The 14,081-nt window shown below is 37.8% G+C and overlaps 1 protein-coding gene across 2 annotated transcripts; it reads right to left on the reverse strand.

Moving 5' to 3' along the window:
• Nucleotides 1–2,387: 2,387 nt before the first annotated feature.
• LOC104211391 (sulfate transporter 1.3-like) lies at nt 2,388–7,061 on the reverse strand. Of its 2 annotated transcripts, none has more exons than XM_070150783.1 (14): nt 7,043–7,061; nt 6,197–6,527; nt 6,063–6,111; nt 5,260–5,467; nt 4,668–4,842; nt 4,521–4,586; nt 4,311–4,424; nt 4,085–4,201; nt 3,869–3,995; nt 3,496–3,782; nt 3,224–3,414; nt 3,071–3,156; nt 2,910–2,986; nt 2,388–2,820 (listed from the first exon to the last, which is right to left on the reverse strand). In XM_070150783.1, the coding sequence occupies exons 2-14, from the start codon at nt 6,518–6,520 to the stop codon at nt 2,683–2,685; spliced, it is 1,959 nt and encodes a 652-aa protein (XP_070006884.1). In that variant the 5' UTR covers nt 6,521–6,527; nt 7,043–7,061; the 3' UTR covers nt 2,388–2,682. The 2 variants fall into 2 exon arrangements, with proteins under 2 accessions (XP_070006884.1, XP_009758742.1); XM_009760440.2 differs by having other exon boundaries at nt 6,998–7,060.
• Between the last annotated feature and the right edge of the window lie 7,020 nt (nt 7,062–14,081).

Consider the following 14,081-nt stretch of genomic DNA (forward strand, 5'->3'; position numbering starts at 1 on the left):
TGTAAGCAGTGATGTTCTCGTTGGGGCCCGAGGTCCCGTTGTACTTCGGAAGGTCGGGCATTCTGAATTTCCTCGTGATGGGCTTTGGAGCAGCATTTGACGAGAATGGCTTTTGCACAAATTTCTTTGAATCAACACCCTTCAGGATCGGGGGTGCGTCCTGGATCTGATCGACCCTCGAGTTGTATGTCTCTACCTTTTTGTCGTTGGATTCTATCATTTTTTTGCCCGATTCAATCCTTTTGTGAGGTCCTCGAGCACCTTCATAATAGCAAGGTCGGCTGTTGACCAGTTGTTACTCGATCTTTCTAGTACCTGTTCGGCTTGAGAAGCCGTTTTCGGTGCTGCTGCACTTGGAGTTTTTTGGTGGCTTTGCAGTTGAGCAATTGCTAGTTGTTGTGCCTGCAACATCTCAAAAATAACGTGAAGGCTAACCTCTTGTTACTCCCGAGCTGGGGTTTTCTGGGCTTCTTGTTGGTCTCCTTGGCATACGCTCCTGTTAGTGTGGGAGCTTATATCGACGTGTTGGGCATCGCATGAGACCACATCCGCAGGGATTGGCTCTGGTGCATCCTCAGGGTTTAGTGGTGGTACGCCAATACCTGGAACAGCTATACCATTCTCTCCATGGTCTTCAAGACCGTTGTTTTCATATGAATTCACTAAGTTAGACATTTTGACCTAAAATCAAAGATTCTTGGACAAGAAAAAGCGTGAAAGATAACTTGCGTTATGTAGTAAACCAGCAAGAAAACAATCACTGTTATTTTTAGCCCCACGGTGTGCGCCAAACTGTTTACCTTGAAAATGATAATTACAATTAGATTTGATTTTGTGATTCTAAAAATACGTGATCTATTTTTATGTCAGTTGTTAGGTAATAGATGCTAAGTATGAAACTAGGAAAATAAGATAAGAACTTGCGATTAGTGTGTTTGAGAAAACCGAGTGGCTGAGAATTGCGGCCTCGAGCCTGACTATACGGGACCTTGAGGTCGAGCTCGATACTAAGTTAAGGACAGCTGATGAAGGACTAATAGTTTTGAGAGCTTGATAAAGGCTCTTTATGGTCAATAACGAGCACTAAATGAAGAACAATAAATAGAATACAATAAATGTAAGAAGTGAAATCAAGAGAATATGTTTGAGCTAGAGAGAAGATAATGTTCTTGTATTGAATGTTGTGGGTGATATTCTTGTGTTTTACAAAATGAAAAAGACCCCTTTTATATATGAGGGGAAATCCCAACATAATATAAATGCATTCATTACAAAGATATATGACTAGTACAACTATTTAATGCCACGGTACGGACTTGTACTAGCCTAATAGGCTTGGTCAGCTTTAGTCACGTGCCTTGGGAATCTCCGACTCGTTCATCATAGCCACATATTTACTCTGCTCCGAGGTCGAGCATATTGGAAACCCTCGGGGTCGGGCCTCGAACCTGGCCTCGAGCCGTCCGAAAATGGGCTGAGGGATATCATAATGATCATAAAATCGGGCACTCCGATTTTAGCCGTATACAAGATCAAACTATTGTTTTCTCTTTCTCATAATTTTATGTATCTAAATAAGAACGGGAAGCTTTAGACATAATATAGTAATAGAGAAATAATTACTCATTAAAATTGAAAATTTTTCCTATGCGGGGCGGGGCAATGCGGGTCGAGGCGGGGCGGATTAAAAACTGAACCTGCACCGCAACCGTCCTGCCCCACCCCACTGCCATCTCTACCCATAATGTTTAATAAAAAAGACAATTCAATTCACATGCTTACTACATGTATTTTTCTGGCCTAAAAATTAGAATGAGTTCTTGCAGTTGGAATATCTCGTTATGATTGCGAATTACATGTGATGAACCAACTCTGATCATAACTGAAAATAAGATGTTAAGTTACTACAGTGAGCATAGATGGGGAACTATATATGAGCAAAACTAAAAGTGAAGGATTAAGTTACTTTCTTGGCTGTATACGAGGGACTAAATTCAAGTGGAAAGTTGGGGAAGAAAGTAGTTCCCTTGGAAAAGATTCAATCCAACCACATATTTCTCTACAACTAACTTGTTACGATGTCACCTCAATTAAAGACCCCATTATGGTATGCACCAATAAGACCATAACCTCCCAGATTCTAGACCTATGAGTTAACTTTCTCGTATGAGCATTCGATACATGTGTAAATCCCTGGGAGAGTGAAACACTTGATTGAATCTTCCTTTTTTTGTTTTGTTCCAAAGTCCCAAACTTATGGAATTATGGAATCTTATTTATGTAGTGAACCAATTAGTTAACAAACTAACTAAACTAGAAGATATGGTATTGATAATTCAACAACAATACTATGAAGTTTACATGTTTTTAGGTTGCATAACAGATCATTAGAAGTCAAACAAGAAAGCATATTGTGCATTACTCAATCTTCCAACACATTTCTCATACCCAAGTCAACACACCAAAAATACAAGGTAAATTAGTTATGCAGTACTCTCTCTAAAACATTGTATGTGAAAGAAGTACCACCAAAGGAATACATGGAGTTGAAAAAAATAAAGCAAATTTACAAACCCCCCCTCAACCATCATATAGACACCTTGAACTTTCTTAAGTTAAACATGTGATTCTTTGATACTAACATAGTTCTTTTGTAAGTGTTTTTACTGTATTTGTCAAGATTCAGGGCTCCATTTTTGGGGCAAATGTCATGACAGCATCTGCCACAGTGAGGAAAATGTTGTCTTCTCCAATCATGTCTGGAAAACCAGATGCATGAAGCTTGTCATTTACCAGTGGCCCTGGATTTGCCAGAACAAGCTGTAAACATATCAAAAGTGTACATAAATATATTAGCCCTTCAAAAAGATTGGTACAAATGTAAAATTTATATACTATTTTTAGCTTACTTGAACATCTCTTTTATGGAGGGACTTAAACAAATCCTCTAAGGAATGAATTCCACTTGTATCTATATCAGTAACAGCTGCAAGAGAGCAAGAATCAAGTTACTCAATGAAAACCTCAGGGACAGAAAATTCGAAGAATATAGTTTTTGGAAATTCCTTACGCGACATTTCAACTATCAAATACTGGATCCTTTGTTGGTTAGTTTCTTTCAGCATTTCGTCTTCATCAGTTAGCCATCTTAGTATCCTGCAAAACTTTGATTTTAATATGAATCCAACTTATATCGTTAAGCTAATGAAGTAGCAATTAGTACCTGTCCCTCATATAGTTGGAGTTAGAAAAGTAAATAGCAGAATCAACTCTCACAATAAGAATTCCAGGGACCCTTGTTGCTTCTGGATATTGCTGTATATTTCTGTATACAGTAGTCCTAGGGACCTTCCCAAGAACAGCAATCCGAGGCCTTGTAACTTGGAGGAGGATTTTGGCAAATGATATAGCAACCTAATAAATGATAATGTTGCCTTAGTATGATGCAATCAATCCAAGAAATTAAGATAAAGAAGAATTGTCCAGCTTTTTTACCGCGATCAAGAGACCTATTTCAACAGACTCGAAAACCACCCCTAAGAAGGCTCCCATGCAAGCAACAAAATCAAACTTATCAATCTTATATAGGAGTTTCATTGCATCGATATCTATCAACCCGATAACTGCAGATATGATGATGGAAGCCAATATAGCATTCGGCGTGTACTTGAACAATGGTGTGATCAGTTCTAAAGTTAGTAACACGACACAAGACATGATAATGTTTGAGACTGCCGTATGGCATCCAGCCATATAGTTGACTGCTGAACGAGAAAAGGATCCTGCGCAACAATTTCAAGTTCATTCGCAATCAATTTACTGAGAAATTTACATAGCATAGACTTGTTTCGCTGTGGTTTGCACCTACCTGTAGCCACATAGCAGGACGTCATCGAGCCAACTATATTCATTGTTCCTAAAGCTACCATTTCCTTGTTTCCATCCAATTGGTAATCCTTCAATGCTGCAAATGTTCTTCCAATAGCAGCAGCTTCCTATAATTCAATAAGTTTGTACAATAAAAATAAACTTTTTGATGCCTGGCCTAGAAATTACTATTAATGTGATGCGAAGCATAACTTACAGTTAGTGCGATCAAACCAGAAATTGCACCAATTTTGAATCCTTTGGTTAAATTTTCACCACTGAAATAAATTTTCTTCAGTGATGGTGGATTGATCCCTTGTTCGATGTGTCTTACCTTGATGTTATAAAAAGATCAAATGTAAGGCACAAAAGAAAGAAAAAAGATAAAAATAATATTGCAATAACATGAGAATTAAGAACTATGATAATATAAAAGAACTCACAATTTGGACACCATGTTTTTCAGCATGGAAGATAAACACAAAGAGCGTCGAGAGGATAATGGATATCATTGGAGCAATTGCAGGCACCCAAAAGTATTTCTTGTTCTTTTTTCCCTGTTCAACAATAAAAGGCAAACAAAAAGCAATAATAATTGGCATCAGATCAACCATGATGGTAACATAATTATCTGTACTTATTTTGATTCTTACGATAAACTTGGCGACTAGAAGGAAAGCCAAGAAAGATACACCAATCACAATAGTCTGCCAGTTCCACTGATCCAAAAGAGAATGATAGTTAGCTCTATTAACAAGTTGAAAAAAACAAAAAAGGGAATGCATTGAGATTTGTCTGACCCCATGATGTGCTGCAGCAAAAACTGATTTCATAACAGAAACAATATCAGTTTCCTTTGTGAATTTCTTTATGCCAAGCAGACCTTTCAGCTGTTGAAGGCTGATAGTAATGGCTGCTCCAGCCATGAAGCCGACTATCGCAGCATGAGACAGAAAGTCAATTAAGAAACCCAACCTAATTAAAGAGAGAAAAAAAAAAAAAGAATACAAGTCAGCTTATTCTAGTGCTAAAATGCCTTGTGGAAAGAATTGAGATTAGTAACATACATGTTAAAGCATGTAGCCTATATCTAATATTATTTCTATGTATCCATTTGTATGTAACATCTATTTGGACAGTCAAACAGTTTTCTCTTACTATGAACCTTTTAAGGATAACAATTACTAAGCTTCAGTTGAATTCAGCTATATGTATCTTCACTGGAACCCTTATAGGACTATTTATGTACCTGTTTTACTATGGCATTTTAGTTGAAACAGAATACAGATTCAACGTCCTAATTTACACCGAAAATTAAAAGGTCTGACACTCATAATCTGAGCCCCTTCAAGGAATAGTAATTGTTGCATATTCAAGGAAGCAGAATATAACCTGAAAAATCCAAGAATGAACTGAGTAATGCCTGCAAAAAACGTAGCAGTGAAAGCAAGGCGCTGATACTCGAGTTTTTGTTTAACAGGATCTAACTCTGCCTGAAGCATGCTTCCAAGCAAGAGTGACACCACAGCAACTGGCCCTATTGCAATATCTCTGGAACTACCCATGAAGGCATAAACCAAGGGTGGCACAAAGCTACTGTCTGTAATAAGCAAAATGAAAATTAATCTTTCAACCTGATAGTAATAAAGAAGGGGAGCACCAGAGGCAAATCCAGAATTTAAAGTTGGTGGATGCCAAAGGCGGATCCAGGATTTAAAGGAAGCGGGCGCATATTTGCATTCAACCAGAATTTGCTTTGTATATAGGGTGTCACTACTAATATATTACTAATTTTTAAAGACATGTACAAGTAGATATAGAGTTTTTACCAAACTTCACGGGTGCACCACTCATTCTATTAGGTCTGCCTCTGGACTGGGTGCTCTTACTATATTTATATATTTTAGTATATATTGGTGGAGCCAAAAGTAATGAGTTTAGCTGAACCTACAGAATCCCGTTCTAAATCTGCCTCTTGGGGGTAGGGCTAGAGGCGGATGGAGCTACTATATTGTGGTTTCAACTGAATCAAATAATTACAACACATATTATAGATATCTAGTGAAGAACAACCAAAATTTCAACATATATTAAACAATGAACCCACAATTTCAAACACAGGATGAGTTAGTCCGTCAAGTTTAAATTCAGAATCCGCCACTGATTAAGGATGGTAAAAGGGAGAGTGAACTTACATAGCCCATATTGAGGATCCAAATTTGCAAGTTTTGCATAGCCAATATCCTGAAAGGCCAAGCTTAGAAACATTAATCAATTAACATGGCAACAAAAAACACAAACTCCAAATAATTAATGACTAATTATTTACCTGAGGGATACACAAACTGGCTATAGTAAGGCCAGAAATAAGGTCACCTTTAAACTTGGAGAAATTATAAGACCTTCCCCAATCAAGAATGGGAAAAACAGCTTGAATGCCAAGAAGCAATTTCTTTGTCTTAGATTGGTCCTTAAAATGTCTCAAAGGATCATCATGAAAAAATGTTTCCTTAACAGTTTCAGTAATTTCCTTGAGTAAATTTGGTTTTGGAGGAACTCCAACTTTGTGAACATAAGGCAAGTTCCTTGAGGAAGCCACTCTACTTATGTCTGTATCCATCTCCCCAGAATAGTCACTAACACGATGACTCATTCTTTACCTACAAATATACAAACGGAGGATGAATAAATTTTCATACAAGAAAGGACAAGCAATTAAAATAATAATCTACTTTGGTTTTGTCAACCTTGTGGGACGACAAAAAATTTGAATTGTGCTACGTTTTATTCACAAACATTGGTTCAGTCTAATAACGACGCTCCAACATAGACTCCAGGGGGGTCGATGGAACCAGAGGCGAAACCAGGATTTGAACGTGTACTTTTTTGATTCAATCAAAATCCGCTTTGTATATAGGGTGCACACTATTAATATATCACTATTTTCTAAAGACATATTTATGTATGCATGGGTAATATTAGTAAGTTGTGAACCCATAATTGAAAAAGTGAGAAATGTTGAATCGGCAGCCAATATGTTGGATCCACCACTACTTACCAAGAATGCAAAAAAGTTTTTAAAAGTATGCATTTATCTAGGAATTAAAACAAGCACGTCTAAAAAATGTACCTAGGGAAGAAGGATGATGAGGAGTTTAGCAGGAGAGATACTTACGAAAAGGGAAAAGGGAACTGTTGCTTATATAGGAGTTTTCAAAAGTCAACTGTTGTATTGATTCAAGAATACAAATGAACTTGGATCGTATTTATTCCAAATACAGAGGGCCGAAAAAAGGGCTGACCCAAGATTTTAAGCATTTAAACAAATGCAAATTTTGATTTATTTAATACACAATGATTGTATGATATACAGGTAATCTAATATAAACTTTATCTTGGGTGATTAAACGATAGCAATGGCCTCCCCAGAGTATTGACTTAAATATTTGAGTTATATCTTCAACTTCAATTGGTATATAATACTCCAAAAAAAGTCTTCTCTGGCTTGTGACAAGATAGTTTATTTTACAATTTACATTCTGGATTGGATAAAGCTAGACAACTTCGGTTGGCCACGCCCGAAACTGAAATAGTGTCATTTTTGGCACAAAATAAGTTTCTATGGTTTAAAAAAAAGTTATATTTTATACATAAAATGCAGTATAATACTGTATTTTACTTTAACGGAAAGTTAGCCGTTAAAGTTAAATGCAGTTTTATACTGCATTTTATTAAAAAAATAATTCTTTTATAGGAAAAGGCATTAAAATACTGCGTTTTCCTTAAACGCAGTATTGTACTGTGTTTTCCTATGAAAAAATATAGGCCCCCTACTGCGTCCCTATATTTTATTATAGGAAAACGCATTACAATTGCGTTTAAGGAAAACACAGTATTGTAATGCGTTTTCCTATAATAAAATATAGTGCCCCTTCTTCTTCCCCACGATCACGACAGATCCATTTTTTAAAAAACAATCCCCACCACTGCTGGTCCCCCCTACCCCCACCCCCCGCGAATTAAAAAAAAAATTTGGGCCCCACCCGTCACACAAAAAGCGAAGAGTGTAAGTCCTGCACACAGCACAAGCCTTGGATTCCTTCTTTCGGGTTTAAAAATTCGATTTGGATCTATTTCGAAAAACTTAAATCGAGATATTTCGATTTTGTTTATGTCGAAACCTGTAGAGCATATGCATATTTGTTTTGTTAAATGTGTTTCCACGTTGATTTGTGCTATGTTTGTGTTTAAATTTGTATGTTATTTTTACCCGGATTGAATTATTAGCCTTGGAACAAAAAATAGTTAAGACTTGATAAATAATTTTTATTGTTAATGTTATGTTTTTATTTGCTTAAATAATAAATAAATATTATTTATTTAGTTTGTTGTTTATATGTATGTTATGTTTGTTGTTTTTATATATAATAGTGGCCTTTTAGCGTAGTATAGAGCCTTATGGCGTAGTAAAATATAGAGCATTTTAGCGTAGTAAAATATAGAGCCTTTTAGCGTAGTAAAATATAGAGCCTTTTAGCGTAGAGTCTCTGTAGTTTAGGTATGTACTAACTACAAACTCTATCCAATTACACTTTACAAAATTAATTATTTAATTTATAAAAATAAACTTACAAAACTAACAAATTAATATATGTTGTCAAATTAACTCAAATATCGAGCATTGAACCCATAGATAATTACTCAGTCCAATTCAATAATTAATTATTTAATTTATTAAACTAATAAAATTTTAAACTTATTGAAATTGACACACATAATAATTAAGGATAACTTGGTGCAATCGGGCCTCAAATATCGAGCCTGAAACCCATAGATAATTACTAATTAAGGATAGTTTGGTGCGACCGGGCCTCAAATATCGAGCCTGAAACCCATAGATAATTACTCAGTCCAATTAAAAAAATAATTATTTAATTTATTAAACTATCAAAATTCTAAAAATGTTGAATTGACACACATAATAATTAAGGATAGTTTGGTGCGACCGGGCCTCAAATATCGAGCCTGGAACCCATAGATAATTACTTAGTCCAATTAAATAATTAATTATTTAATTTATTAAACTAACAAAATTCTAAAAATATTAAAATTGACACACATAATAATTAAGTATAACTTGGTGCAACCGAGCCTCAAATATCGAGCCTGAAACTCATAGATAATTACTTAGTCAAATTAAATAATTAATTATTTAATTTATAAAACTAACAAAATTCTAAAAATGTTGAAATTGACACACATAATAATTAAGGATAGTTTGGTGCGACCGAGTCTCAAATATCAAGCCTAAAACCCATAGATAATTACTTAGTCCAATTAAATAATTAATAATTTAATTTATTAAACTAACAAAATTCTAAAAATATTGAAATTGACACACATAATAATTAAGGATAGTTTGGTGTGACTGAACCTTAAATATCGAGCCTGGAACCCATAGATAATTACTCAGTCCAATTAAAAAAATAATTATTTAATTTATTAAACTAACAAAATTCTAAAAATGTTGAAATTGACACACATGATAATTAAGGATAACTTGGTGCAACCGGGCCTCAAATATCGAGCCTGGAACCCATAGATAATTACTCAGTCCAATTAAATAATTAATAATTTAATTTATTAAACTAACAAAATTCTAAAAATGTTGAAATTGACAAACATAATAAATAAGGATAGTTTGGTGTGACCGGGCCTCAAATATCGAGCATGGAACCCATAGATAATTACTCGGTCCAATTAAAAAAATAATTAATATTGTTTAAATTACAGTAGGCGACATGGACTTGCCGCCTGTGCATCCTGGACCAGCCTAGGATCAGATATTAGTGTTGCAGGGGGACCATAGGTCCTCCTATGTATGGGAGACACATCTATTGGATCAGACTCTCCGCGCCAGGAGACTTGACGATTTGTGGGACTTCTTGAGGCAGAGACATTTCCATCCTCGCGTAGTCGAGCGCTTAGAGGCTACGAGCTTCCTTACAATTTTTCGGATTGGCGGATGCAACTCGATTGGCCTCTCATCACGGCGTTGATAGAGCGGTGGTGACTGGAGACGCACACTTTTCACTTGCCCACTGGAGAGGCCACTATCATGCTTGAGGATGTTCAGGTTTTGTATAGACTGCGTGTAGATGGACTGGCCGTTGCACTACCCCAGTACATGAGAGCTATGACGCATCTCCAGTTTTTGGATTTGATGGGGCAGTATACTGGTTACACACCACAGGGTGAGGCTGCACTTAGAGGGGGCAGTCGCATTTCTGTGACAGCTATCAGAGAGCATATGGAGGTATTGCACCCAGGCATTACCGGCGAGATAGAGGCTATCCATATTGAGTGGTACACGAGGTTGGCGCTGCTCCTTTTTGGGGGTGTCTTGTTCCCGAACACTTCGGGAAATCTAGTGAGTATGTGCTTTCTACATCATCTGCAGTAGCTAGATGAGTTACCCCGGTATAGCTGGGGTGCTACTATTCCAGCATACATGTATAGGAGTATGTGCCGGGTGAGCATGGGCAGCCAGGTGGACATATGTGGATTTCTGCCGCTTCTACAGATGACAACATTTTCGAATACTCTGTTCATTACTCCGAATTCTATATGGTCAAAATGACTCTTAAATTTTACATCAACCTTTTATCTTAGGTTTGGGCCTGGCAGCGGATCCTGCCGTTGCAGCCATCTCTACCACCACTAGAGTCGGGTGTAGCACCTCTGTTTCTCCCTCTAGCTATGAGGTGGGTTCTCCGGTGTGGGAACTACCGAGGGACTTATGCTCATCATAATCTCTCCCTTGTCATAGATGTGTTAGATATGCTGGTGGCCGGACAGGTAAATATGTACCTAAACTTACTTATTATAAATTCACTTGTGTTGCACATACTCACTTTTATGTTATTATTTGATAGTTCATCTGGACGCCATATAGCGACGAGTTGCTAGCTCAACTGCCTGATTATTGCTCAGTCGACCGATTGCTTTGGAGCACTTCCGTCCCAATGATCTTCTTCGATGTGGTTGAGCATCATGCCTCAGAGCGTGTGCTTCGCCAGTTTCACCGTCCCCAGCCTATACCGGGGAAGCCTGCATGGGTGCCTACACATTATCAGCGGGATGACCGTACCAGGGTGGACGATGCATTTGTAGGATAGCTAGAGCAGTAGGTCCATATTTGGGACCAGCGAGAGTACCGTATTCCGCCACCACCTTCACATATCCAGGAGGCCACTATTGAGCTGCATATGTCATGGTACCGCCGTCACACCCGACTGATGATCGGGAACCCAATTCATGTACTTGGCGATCGGTACAAACCATACGCCGGGAGGCACGAGGCACTGGTATGTTTTTGTGGCTTATTAATATCTTATAATTGTGATATAATGTTATTTAATTAATATTTTAAATGTTGTGCAGGCTATTGGGCATCACATGTTCTACCAGTTGGGACAGGAGATGTAGCAGCATGGCGATAGTGCTGCAGTCGTTGAGTATGGCCGGGAGGTGGAAGAGTTGGCTCGTCGGACCCTGTATCAAGCGAGAGATGGCGCGAGGTTGGATCACGAAGCTGAGTATGCCGCGCCAGAGGAGTACCATTGGGGTAGGGCATTAGGGAGGGGTGCCCTACGAGGCAGAGTTGTCCCGCGAGGTAGGGGTGCCCCACGAGGTCGCGGGGGATGCCAAGGAGGTGGTCCCCAGCAAGGGAGCGTTGAGGCACCTATCGACCCACCTGTTGAGGCACATGATGAGGATCTTGGAGATGATCAGCCGGGTTATTTCCCTCAGCTAGATGAGCCTTCCAGCAGCATGCCGTCGTACAATCTTTAGTTATCTCTGCTAGCATCGCAGGTCACCCCATCAGATGCATTGTTAATCACGGGTACATTCGACAGAGATGTAGACCAATTCTTTTTCAGGCCCATCTATTGTAGCTAATGATCGGCCGACCCGGGACGTGGATGGCGGGCGCAGGTTGAGTTATGCCTCATTCCTGGTGGTTGATCCTGATCTACCACAGGCGCATGCATGTTTTTATTACTGTAAAATTTCAATTTGATTTCTTTTCCTTAATGAATTGCCATTAATTAATTTTTAATTTTCTTATTAAGGCTTCGTCCCAGCCCATCACAGAGGCTACTGTATGCGCTGATGAGGACACCACGGATGCATATACTTAGGAGGCCGACGAGACCACGGTGAGAAAACGTTTTTGACTTAACACGTAAAATACTAATATATATATTCACATGCTAAGCTTAGTACTTGTTTTGTAGGTTGCTGACGGCCCGACAACCACTTTTACCAATCCTACCAGCTGTACTGTCGACGCTGCTGCGCATCCTCACATAAAGAGGTGACTTGATGATGATGATCCCGATAGTGTACCCGGGCGACAGGGGATGCGACTCAGGCTAGCAGCAGCACTGAAGCACACAGGCTGCAGGACTCATTGATTTACTTATGTTTGTACTTTGTGTAAATATTATATTATGTATATAATGGCAACAATTTTATTTTAACTGCGATTGAACAACGATTTTAGTTTAATAGTACAACACAAACACAAACATATTAGACCTAACACAATATAAACAATACAAGTAATGAAAACACTTGACAAGGGAAACATAAAGATACACTACTGCAATCAACACGTACATGCCATTGTTTAGTCACGATCGCCTAGTATTCTCTGCTCCAACCACTCTCGCTGGTCTTCCAGCTTTTTTTTCTCTTCTTCCACCTCCTTGAGTTTCGCCTTCAACTCCGCAATTTCTTGCTTGGATTGGCGGTCTCTGTCCCACTGCCCCGTACACGCATTATGAAGATGATACAACTTGTCTTTGTAGTATTCCTGCTCACATGGTTCATCAATCCATACCTCAAAATTGCATATAGGTACGTCGGTTTGCCTATAAAACTTATTCATACATACCCAGTAGCGGCGTCCAGCTTCTTCCCAACAATCGTACATCATGCATTTGTTTCTGCATTCGCACCTTGGGACATAAAGGGGTTGTTGAGACATTTCTTAAAGAGAAACTTTGGTTTTATGCAAATATTTGCTATCGGTTGTTGTTAAGTGTTGAAAATAACTAGAATGCGCCCGTTATTTATAGGCAAGATTTCACATAAAACGTAGTATTATACCACGCTTTACATATACACAAAACGTAGTACTATACCACGCTTTGCATATTAATTTTTTTGAAACAAAACAGCCTTTTCACATGGTTTTCAGCTTTTTCAGAACGACAAGACAACTCACAAAACGTAGTATTATACAACACTTTACATATTAAATTTTTCTGCAACAAAATAGCTTTTTCTGCAGTCGTTTCAACTTTTTCGTTTCAAATTTTTTGAGAACGACAAGACAACTCACAAAACGTAGTACTATACCACGCTTTACATATAGTTTTTTTTTTAATTTTTAGATTGGTCTTCTTTAGTAACATCAATTAGTTGAATATCTAGCAATTCTATGAAGAAAGTACTACGTTATGTAAATAACTGGAACAATTCTATTTTAACAACATTTTTATTGTAACAAAAAAGAATTCAACAATTTTATTTTAACATGACAACACAAACACAACTGATAAACCTAAAGATACACATAACAAAAACAAACAGTACAAGTAATGAAAATACTTGACAAGGAAAACATAAAGATACACTACTACGCTCAACACGTACAAGCCACTGTTTAGTCACGACCGGCTAGTACTTTTTGCTTCAACCACTTGAGATGGTCTTCCAGCTTTTTTCTTCTTCTTCCACCTCCTTGAGTTTCGCCTTCAACTCCTCAATTTCTTGGTTGGATCGGCACTATCTTTCCCACTGCCTCGTACATAAATTATGAAGATCATACATTCTGTCTTTGTAGTATTCCTACTTACATGGTTCATCCATCCATACCTCAAAATCACATGTAGGATCGTCGGGTTGCCTATAAAACTTTTTCATACACGCCCAGTAGCGGCGTCCACCTTCTTCCCACCAATTGTACATACTGCATTTTTTTCCGCAATAGCACCTTGGGACATAAAGGGGTTGTTCAGACATTTATTAAAGAGAAACTTTGATTTTATGGAAATATTTGCTATTGGTTATTGTTAAACGCAGAAAATAACTAGAATGTGCCCGTTATTTATAGGCAAGATTTCACATAAAACGTAGTATTA

The sequence above is a fragment of the Nicotiana sylvestris genome, chromosome 7, assembly GCF_000393655.2.
Source record: "Nicotiana sylvestris chromosome 7, ASM39365v2, whole genome shotgun sequence".
Taxonomy (NCBI): Eukaryota; Viridiplantae; Streptophyta; class Magnoliopsida; order Solanales; family Solanaceae; genus Nicotiana; species Nicotiana sylvestris.